Source organism: Mus pahari, chromosome 3, assembly GCF_900095145.1.
Source record: "Mus pahari chromosome 3, PAHARI_EIJ_v1.1, whole genome shotgun sequence".
Classification (NCBI taxonomy): Eukaryota; Metazoa; Chordata; class Mammalia; order Rodentia; family Muridae; genus Mus; species Mus pahari.
The window spans coordinates 79,424,730-79,435,843 of NC_034592.1; the positions used below are offsets into that span (position 1 = coordinate 79,424,730).

General features: G+C 46.6%; 1 protein-coding gene across 2 annotated transcripts in view; it reads right to left on the reverse strand.

The window, feature by feature from the left end:
* Window positions 1–5,040: 5,040 nt before the first annotated feature.
* Ttc17 (tetratricopeptide repeat domain 17) overlaps window positions 5,041–11,114 on the reverse strand; it is a 110,733-nt gene continuing 104,659 nt past the window's right edge. For both annotated transcript variants that reach the window (XM_021193294.2, XM_021193293.1), the window contains 3 exons: window positions 9,222–9,341; window positions 7,820–7,963; window positions 5,041–6,139 (listed from right to left, as the gene is read on the reverse strand). In XM_021193294.2, coding sequence (XP_021048953.1) covers window positions 6,008–6,139; window positions 7,820–7,963; window positions 9,222–9,341 — 396 coding nt within the window. In that variant the 3' untranslated portion in view covers window positions 5,041–6,007. The remainder of the gene's footprint in view (window positions 6,140–7,819; window positions 7,964–9,221; window positions 9,342–11,114) is intronic.

Consider the following 11,114-nt stretch of genomic DNA (forward strand, 5'->3'; position numbering starts at 1 on the left):
AGCTACATCCAGAGCCTGATCCCTTCCCTTTAAAACACACACACACACACACACACACACACACACACACACACACACACACACACACCAACTCCCCCCAAAAAACAAAAAACAAAACCGAAAAATCAAAACTAAAACCAAAACCCCCCAAACCAAACACCTCTTCTCAAACTCTGAGCTTACTACTGTGTCTGGCAAGCACAAGTCTTTCTGGAGGGTTTGGGATGTTCCAGGAGAAGACTAAGAATTCATGCAAGTCCTTTATGCTGCCAGGTAGTCCCAGAAGTAAACCAGCATCTTATGTCTTATCATTGTACATCCACGCGGTCCTCAGCCCTCTTCAAAGAAGCTTCTGTCCACATCAGATGATGTTCAGCACAGAGACCCACAACCGGCAAAGCTCCAGAGAGCGAGAGACTGAAGAACGAACACATATCCTGCATCCATACCCCTCAAGATTCAGGGGTCGCTGTGGAAGAGTGGAAAGGAGGGGTGTAAGAACTAGAGTGTGGGTGACTTTAAAACTGTGTCTCAGACATGGGTGGGCAGCTCTACGCACGGACACCCAGTGGTCATGACAGCATTCTCGAGACCTGTTCAAGGCCAAGCCAGACTAAATCCCGGCATGGAGACAGGAGTTAGGCATGATATCCCACCCTTAGTGGTGCGCCTATTTGTTAGCTGCTGGGGGAGGAGTTTCTCTAAGAGTGTTGATCACACTCCAGTGGAAGATGACACACCCAAGAGTATTCGGGTAGCACAAATCGATCTTGAAGGCTTAAAAAAAGAAAAAGAAAAACTACACAAAGTTGGGTGGACAGGAAATGGGTGTTTAGAGATGAATGAGGGGAAGGGTATGTTCATATCCTCCATGGATGGGAACTCCCGACAAAGCTCATGATGATAATGAAGCGGGATGTGAAGATGGCTCGGTGGTTAAGAGTATTTGCTGCTCTTGCAGAGACCCATATGGGGGCTCACATCTGTCTGTAACTCCAGTTCTACGGTTACGGTATCTTTTGACTCCATGGGCATCAGGTACACAGGTTCCCAGACATACATGTAGGCAAATCCCTGCCCACCCCCAACAGGGATAGAATGAATTGTCAGTCCAGTGGCCTCCAAAGCTGAACATTGTGAAAGGGATTCAGAGAGAAAGATGTCTGCTTCAGTGATCTCACTCAAAGGTGTTGTGACAGAGGGTTGCTCCTGCCTGTGCCAGTGTGCTTTGGCCGCGCCTCCCCTGGGGTTTGGGGTGAGGTGGTAGCCCTGGGCATATGGCAGGCATCTTTGGTATCTGTGGCTGGCTGGTGTGTAGATGTGAAAGGTGGGACACACAGGAGAGGTGTCTGCACATTCAGAGGCACTGTCGTTTGTGGGGCTGTGGGAGGTTCTGCCACTACCCTCATCACAACCTCCTCACGTTCCCTTAGCCCGAAGAACCAGAATCTGCTCCACTTCACAGGCAGAACCTTCTGGAGTGCCTACATTTTACAGTCTAGAGAGATGAGCGATGATCATTTCCCAGGAAGCTGGGAGAGGTTGGCAGGCCTTGGAAGTGGGCATCTGCCAGCATGACTCTGCTGGGGTTGGACGGAGTGCTTTTGGAGATGGGGTGAAATTCGTTGTCTAATTTGGTGCTAGCCTGTGGGACTTTGATTTCTAATCTGTGTGTTCTATACAGCAGCCACTGTAAATTCTTGTGGTGCGTTCAGTGCAGAGAAAAGAGAATTATAAGTGCAATTTAATGAATTTATGTGCAAATGTCAACAGGACGATGTGGTTAGCTGGACAGCCTTCGATCTTAAGTCTTCTGTGCAGCCAGCAGCTGTGAACACTTCGGTGCCTAAGCCTGCCTAAGGACCCTAACTGTGAACACCACCACACATAAATATACAGTCACCAAGAGCAGAGAACTTGGTTCTCAGATTCTCAGCCTTGTGCCTGGCTGGCCCTGCAGGACCTGGAGAACAGACAAAAGCGCACTGATCCCTTAGCCTAGTCAACTGTCTTGCTCCACAGAAGCCACTGCGTGTACCTGGCTGTCATGAGGATGGCTGCTGAGACTTGACTCTAGACTCAGATTCAAACTCTCAGAGCGATCTTAGCTAACAAGACTAGCACTTCAGCACCATTTTTTTTTTCGGTTTTTCAAGACAGGGTTTCTCTGTGTAGCCCTGGNTGTCCTGGAACTCACTCTGTAGACCAGGCTGGCCTTGAACTCAGAAATCTGCCTGCCTCTGCCTCCCGAGTGCTGGGATTAAAGGTGTGTGCCACCACGCCCAGCTCCATTTTTTTTTTTTTTTTTAATGAGGCTAGCATGTGCTAACGTGTCCTACTGGGACTTAATTTCAACATGATTTTGGGATGGTGATAAATAATTTTATGGGTCAACTTGACAGAGACTGTCTTAGTTTTGTTTCCTGACATTTCTCTCTCACTTGTCAGTCCAGACCATGAAATGGTGGTGCCCACATTCATGGTGGATCATCTTACTTCAATAAATCAAATTAAAAAATCCCTTATAGGTAAGTCTAATATAGATAATTCTTCCTTGAGGCTCTCTTCCTAAGAGATTCTAGACTGTGTTCAGTTGACAGTTAAAACTAACCACCATAATGGCTAACAAATGGCTTATATTTTCTTTGTCTCTGAGGATGCTGAATCAGGAAAGCAGTGCAGTGGCCTGCCCTCATGGTTCCCAATCCTTGGATTTGGGGCTTGAATTTGAGTCAATGTTGGGACTCTGTGGCACACAGCTCTCTCCAGTTTACAGAGAATGGATTGTGGGACTCTAAATGCCAACAACTGCATACATTAATTCCTTGTCCTAAATTATATATATGATCTAGAAGGATCACAGAGAAACAAAATGGTGAGGTGAGCTAATTTGATGAGTACTGCAGGCAAAGGGAACAGTGAACAGAGGTTCCCGAGGCTGAAGCACAGTGGGTATTATATTACTGTCAGGTTAGTGCAGCTGGTGAGGATTGAGAGTGAGAGTGAGGGGACAAGGGGAGCAAGCAGCTCGAATTGGGGGGGGGCAAGTTTACATTATCATTTTTAATTAAGATTTATTCAATTATTTTATGTATGTGAGTACACTGTCTTCAGACATACCAGAAGAAGGCATTAGATCCCATTACAGATGGTTGTCAGCCACCATGTGGTTGCTGGGAATTGAACTCAGGACCACTGGAAGAGCAGTCAGTGCTCTTAACTGCTGAGCCATCTCTCAAGTCCAGGTTTTATATTTTATAAAACATATATGCAATAAACAAAAGAACTCACTCATGCCTAATGGACACGAAAAATACCAATTTGAAACATAAGGATGCTGAAACTGTTCAAGTGGCTAAGAGATTATGCCCTGCAAAATGAGATTATATAATATAATCTGGTGGATACAGTTCAGAAAACTAGCTAAAAAAATCTTTCCAGTGCAAAAAGTGCCATGAAATAAAAATCAGATTGGTTAAAATGGTAGACTTGATACAGCTGAAGAGAGAGTTAGTAAATTGGAAAATAGAATGGAGGAAATTGTGGGGGTTTTTGGAGCAAGTCTCACCTCCCAAGTTAGAGTTATTATGATAAACAGACACACTTCAGAATCAGGATTAGCAGGAAGGTAAAGAGTTTCTAGAACTGGGGAAATCCTAGTAGCAGAGTGAAGGCCTGTGCTAACAACAAGACCTAATACTATTGACAGCTTCATGTGTGGCTATCTTTACTCCAAGGGTTTACCTGGGTCAGGAGCTGCACATGGTCAGAGATGGGTGGCCAGCATCCTTTCCAAGCCTCTGCTGTTCCTGTTGATTTAACCTCCCCAGTTCTTTCTAGCTCCTGTTCTCAGACATTTCTTCTTCCTGATGTCACTATTGTGTGGTCTGTTTAACACTAGTTCAATAGTTTTGAGCAACAACTTAGTTCTGGGCCTGTTTGTTGTTAGAAGAGAATACAGACATTGGTTACACACAGGAATTAAGCACCTGGCAGGAGAAAAGGGGATCAGTTCATGTCAGTGCCATGTGACAAATGTCTCAGTAGAACTAAATGGGCACGAAAGAGGAGACTGTGAGAACTGGCAACCTGGGTAATGAGAGAAGCTGGCCTCAAAGGGGGATGTATACCCGATGTAATCCTATTTCCATGACAGAAATGGAAACAGTACAGAAATGGCACAACTATAGAGACAGAGAGGAGGCCAGTAGTTGCTAAGGGTTAAGGGCAGAGGCGGTTTGCCTACAAAGAGTATCAGTGGGAGAATATTTTCTGGGTGGTAGGAAACTTAATGTTACTAATTTGTGGTGCGAGGGATCAAGCCCAGGGTCTCATACCACTGAGGCACACTCCCCAAGCCCACAATGGACTTTCATATTCTGACTGCTACAGAACTGCAGGACTTGTGAGTTCCCACAGAGAACTCGCAGAATTATACACCACGTCAACTTCATCGTAAGCTTCAAAGGCCAACAAGCAATTTTTGAAGATTTCTGGAAAACTGACAAAGTGCGGTAGGGTAGGGAGGCAGGATGTCGCTTACTTACTTCAGGATCCTTCTGAGCAGAGCCTTTCTTACTTTACCAGACACAAATGAGCTTGCTGGTTGGTCTACAAACACTGCAACTTGCTGGACTGTGCCTGGACAAGGTTGTGCTGAGCCAATGTTAGGGATGGCCTGACAATGTTGTGGGAAACCCTGCAGAATGCTGCCCTCAGTGGGCCTCATCCCAGGGGTGACCAATTGGTTTTGTGAGATGTTTATTAGATGGATGTGAGGCTCAATGCTGGCCCAAGGAGTCGGGAGTCATAGCTCTGGCTTTGACAATGCTTCCTTTTCCAAGAAGGTCAGTCATCCCGTGAGTTTTGCTGCTACTGCAGCTTCCGGTCAGATGTTTCAAGCTCAAAGTTTGCTCACCAGTGATGGATGGTGTCCCTCCTCACCTTGATGCTGTGGGACAACCCAGGAATTACATAACCAGAGGCAGGGTTACCAGAGTCCAGATTAGCTCATAATGGAAGAAAAATTACACCACGGAATGATTTTGCTCATAAACAATTTTTATTTTTGTTCTCAGGATGTGCCCGTAAAGAATCCAAAATGTTGGAGTTTTTGATTCTCCAGGGACCAAAGGTAAGGGCACTGTATGGGACACCCAACCCTGGCTCCTGGCTCTCTTCTGAGGAGCTGGGGTGCCAGCTTCAGAAAGAGGGCTGACAGTCATGCCTAGTCCAAGACAGGAAACACAGCGAACAAGGAATTAGTAACACAGACTCAGTCTGCGGAGGGCTTCAAATACACATATTCTCTATATATAAACCTGTTATATAGGGCTTCAACGTATTGGTTTCCTTGTGATTGGCAATTAAAATACAAATGATAAAGATGTTGCACACGGCTGACTCCCCTGCTCAGCCCCCCTCCCACCCCAACATAAATAACTTACAAAGGTCAGCTGACCCTAAGAGTTTCTGCTGTGGTAAATATTTCGTTTGTAAAGTTGTTTCCCCTTCCTCCCCTGCAAACTATCTCTGAGAGCTTGTAACATAGCAGCGTGGAATGGACGAGACTGGGTCAGGGAGGAGAGCTAGTGGGGACGTGGAGAATCCCTGCTTCTCACTGACTGGCCCCGGGCGGCACTGCGATTCCAGGGACAATGGAGGCTACATAGGAAGCAGAGAATGCGCAGCGTGGCTCTGGCCTCCCCAAGGAAACGTCTGGACCACAGAGGAGCCTTGAAGGCATGGAGGTTTGGAAGACAGAGCGGAGCTCCGAGTTGTCCTGGCTCAGTATTTACAGTGTCTGGGAAACCCTGTTTCTAAAGATGCCTCTTCGGAGGGCGGCTGGGGGAGGAGGAACTTAAAAACCAAGCAAACCCAGCCCTGCACGGCCAAGTTCTGCTACATTTTACTTGGCAATTCACACACATCATCCATGCGGGTACCAACAGTGGTGGGGCTCTGTTCTGACAAGGGCTGGGAGAGCTGAGGGACAGGAAGGAGTGCTCTAGGGGGAGCGACGGCCCTTCTTCAGCATGAGGTGGCACTGGATTGTCTGGATTCGGTTCTTGGCGGGCACAAACTCTGGCTGTAGCTTCAGCGTCGACTCATACCACACCAGGGCCTTCTCAAATTCTTCCTGTGAGGGATAAGGAGCAGACGTGAGGGATGGCACTACCTGACTAAACATGGCTGTGACCAGGGACAATGCACCATGACTTTGATATGGATTTAAGTCTGTGGACAGCTGAGGTGTGGGGTGACATAGTGGTTTCATCCCAAAGGCAGAACCACAAAGCAAGCAGTGGCTGAGCACATAGACAAAGCAGAAAGTAGAAAACTGGCCTCTATTGGCTTGGAATATGCAGTCGCCATCTTAAGAGCCACCATTACCTGGCCTTATGACATCCTTTCCATAGGCTTCCCAAACCCCTAGACAGAGGCCTGGCAAATTACACTGTGTATCTGCTTTGATTTCCTACCATGTCCAGTAAGATGGAGCTGAACTTGGGCAACTGTTACCACTGTATGAGTTCAGGATTATTTTATTTTTCCAAATACTTAAAACATTTGGAAATGAGCAGTGTTATACTGAGCACATAACTCTTTTAGTTCAGACTAATTCTCCACAGAAGAGCGCAGGACAGCCGCAGTGACACCCAATGAGACAGACTTGTTCACACACGGCAGCAAACTTCACAGTTACTGGGGATAAAAACAGTCTTCGGTTTTAAGAAACAGGGAAGGCTGCAATTCAGCACCGCCAGTCTGGCCAGGACTGGTGCCTCAGAAGTCAGGGATGACGCACACATAGCTTACAGCCCAGAGCTTTCATTCCATGAACTGTTAGGAGAGCAGCCTGGGGACTACCCCTCCCCTATGGCAGCAGATGGCTTGGTTCACATGTTATAGATGGTTATGCTGGGTTTGGTGGGGACCTCTGGGGTTTTGAGTTTTGAAATCAAGGTTGGGGTTGTAGAGCTCAATGGTAAGCCACTTGGTTATCAAGTGCAAGGACCCTGGGCTTCACACACACACACACACACACACACACACACACACACACACACACACACACACACACTCATACATACTTCTGACTAGATGAAAACCTGGAGGGCGGTGTTATCATTTTCTCTTGTGAACAGAAGCTATGAAGCTACTGAATTTCATCTTTGTTTGCTGAGTACCTAATCTTTTCCTGCACACGCAGAAGAGCAGCTCTGTCCCCAGGGGCTCAGAGTCTAGAGGGAATGACAAAGGCTTGAGTCAGTTCAAGTGGCTAAGACTAACTAGTGTGCTAACACCACTGTGCCAAAAAACTCATGGTGAAGAACTGTGGAGTTGTGAATACTGTGATGGCATCAAGTGTTACTTAAGGAAATGAGACCCATAGGGCCAAAGAGCACTGGCTTCTCTTGCAGAGGACCTGGGTTCATTTCTTAGCACCCATTTGGTAGCTCGCAGCTCTCTGCAGCTTTAGTTCTCAGGGATCTGATGTCCTCTACTGATCTCCAAGTATACTCGGCAAGCATATGATTCACATGCATACATACATATATACATACATACATGCATACAAAATAGTCACACACATAAATAATCTAAGTAAAGTTGTAGAAAAACCGAACCAAAACAACATCAACAATACCACCACCACCACCCAACCTCCCCTCAAATCCCCGCGGATAAACTTTCTGTCAGTGTAGATGCTGATTTTGGAGAGAACACTTTTGGGAAACTGGAGAGTGACATGTTCAAAATCAGCTTTGAAGTCAGGTTCTGCTTTAGGAATGAGCTGGCTCCACCCCAGTCTCACCATTGCCACGTAGACATTGCCCAGGGTGAAGTGGTTCACAGCAAAGTGTGGCGCGATCTCCACGGCCATGGTGGCCACAATGACAGCATCATTCCAGAGCTTGGCATTGTGCAGGATGTTGGCCAGGCTAATGAGGGGCACATCCTGGGGATGAGGAAGAGAGAGAGAGAGGGAGGGGAGTTAGCTTCACTTCTCACAGGGCTACAGTCAATGAGTAGACAGCAAAACAGCTTGCACCAGAAGAAAACCCAACAAACCCTTCCACGGGCAAAGCCTTGCACGAGAAGCATTCTTGTTTTGCTTAGCTTTGCTTTGCTTTGGTGGTGGTGCTGGATTCAACCCAGGGCTTTGCATGTGCTAGACAAAGGCTCTCCAACTGAGCTACAACCCCAGCTTCTGATGGCGAACAGACACCTGGCCACAGCCACAGTCTGAGTCGAGCCTTAACACGAGAGCATGCTCCAGAGTGGGTTTTTCGTGTGCTAGACAAATGTTTTTGTACTGAGCTCCAGCCCCAGCTTCTGTACAAGGACTGGTGTGCCATCCACAGCAGCTGGCAGGCTTGTGCTCACAGGCCAGCCAGCCACCTGTTTCTGTGGTGCCCGGAGGGCTCCCTTCCTACCTGCTGTGACAGTCTTCACACCACACGCAAAGCCAGCAGGTGCACACAAGCTCTCTGGCCCGCACAGAGGAGATGCCTTCCTGCCCACCTTGTCTGCTCCCTCGGTGTGAAGCACAGACTGAACAACTGGCCACACTAATTCCCACAGAGCTTCCCCCTTAAACATGTGATCTGAGCGTGGCCGTCACACCCTGTGCTGGGTTCTATGGGAGACATGGACAAACAACAAAAGGGGTTCATGTGTGTCCTCACTGGGTAACCACAGAGTGCATGTCCTTAGCTGAGAGCGGTGGTCACGTCTGGGCCTAGGTCAGAACACTAGTGCAGAGCAGACTTGAGCTTAGAACCCAGAGCTGCCCTCAGCGAAGCGGCTCTCTTCTGACATCCTGTGCACTGTCTGACAAGCAGATAAGGCTGGGTCTGTACAATGTAGGGCATCTAGATTAATGCAGAATTCAGTATGCATCTGATATTAAACTGCACACCCTCGGCCACCGTTAACAGCGGGTGCTACGGAAAGATCCAAGGTTGGCAGGTTGTGTGTGTAGGAGGAATATATACAAAGGGATAGGAAAGGAAGCACTTAGGGGCTGGCCAAACCCACAGGGGAATGAGCTAACCCCAGAATGACTCCCAAGCAGGCAGCCTGCTCAACCAGAGGACTTCCTTGTACAGGTGTGAGGTGGGGACAGTCACGGGCCACCACCTTTCTGGCTCTCACCTCAGTACGCCAATGTCACACTGCCTGAGCATGAGGAAGCCCCCTCACCCCTCACTTACCTTCATCTGGTGGGGAGCATAGTGGAGGGCCTGGCGCAGGCAGTCGATGGCTTTTTTCCCCTGACCTCTCACTCTCCAGTAGAGGGCTGCCATGCTGGAGAGGACCCAGGATGTCTGGTTCTGCAAAGCAATGACAGGCTACGGTTTGTCTTCTCAACCACATGCCCAATCACTAACCATGAGCTGGGTTCTACTGTCATGTGACCTTTTAGAGAACGCCTTGGTTCAGAGAGGCTGTGTGCCTGTCCAAGGCCACCGAAGTGCATAGTAGAGTGGCTCTCGTGTCCCTCCCTGTTTTGCTCTATTTAACATCTTTGAACCAAGAAGCATACACCTGAGTGTATCGTGGGTGGAATGGTACTTAACTGGGATCTTAGTCTGTGAATCTATCAGTAGCACTAGGAATTCATTCTACTCTTTAATCCTTATCTTTCCTTAGAAATTCAAAGCTCTGCTTTTCTTAAAAAAAATTTTTAGAAAAAAGATTAAATTAATAAGTGACATGGCACACGTGTGTGTCGTGGCCTAACTATGGAGGTCAGAGGACAGCTTCAGAGAGCTGCTTCTCTGCTGTTACCCCCTAGGATATGGGGATGGGCTCTGAGGGCAGGCAAGCACCTCATCCTGTGGTACCCAGTGCAGAAGTTCTGCTATCATTTCAGAGCTGTCGGTATCTTCAGGTTGTCAGCATTGATTCTACAGGTCAATGGTGTGCGTGTATCTTCTAATTCACAAACATGGTGCATATAAACATATACATATTTATGAACATAAGTACAACCGAGGAACATTCTTTCTATTTAGGTCCTTTAAAATGTCTTTTAGCTTTTATCACTGGGGTGGGCATAGAGCTCAGCCCTGCATCTCTTCCAGTTTATCGTCTTTCCTGCTGGTGGATGGAGATCTGGTCTCTCAGCTTCCTGCCCCAGCAGCCTGCAGCCATGCCTCCTGGAACCGTGAGCCGGTGTAAACTCCTCCTTCTGTAAGGCACTCCTGGTCATGGTGTTTGACCACAGCCATGGGGAAGTAGCTAATACACACGTAAGGCCGACAAGTGAAGGGTTCATATATTTCCCTTGAAGTGAGAGGCTTATTTTCATCTCTTCCTCCTTAGGAGTTAGCTCAGAAGCCATGTTCTATAGATGGTGTGGTCCCTGGCTGCTCATTCTGCGTTGTTAGTTCAGACATGGATAGGGACTGTGGTTTGCAGTCTACCCTTCAGAAACTTCTTCAGCTTGGAAACGCTGGACTTTCCTAATGTTGCACTACTTTATTTCTTGGATGATCCACATTGCTCTGAAAAGGCACTACTGGCCCCAGCCTCTCAATAGCTTGCTTATGATACCTTTATGCCTATAAAATTAAGTTTACAACTCAAAGTTTACTTATAATATACATCTCCAAGTGTCTAGTTTTGTTTTCAGGACTACATTTGACCTAAAGAAGTAACTACAAAATTGTTCCTTTTCTCTTACTCCAAAGTCTGTTTGTTGGAATTGAAGTATTTACCAAAACTTTGGTAGAATTCCTCTGTATTATATTTCTTGGTGAAAATACATTTTTTAACCCACTGCTCAATTTATTTGAGAGTATTAAGATTTTTTCAGATTATTTTTGTTTCTTTTCTTCTTAAATCAGATTAGGTAAAACATTTTAAAGGAATTTATGTTTTTAAATTTATTCACGTAAAGCTGTAAGTACACCTTTATTTATTTAATCTGCATGTATGCAGTATGTGTGTAGTGGAAGTATGGCATATATGTGTATGCAATATATGTATATATACACACATATGTACATATACATACATACACACACACACACACCCCTGTGCACTGAGGCATGAGGGGGGTTTTCAGGCTTCATTTTCTTTTTTTTTTTATTATTATTATT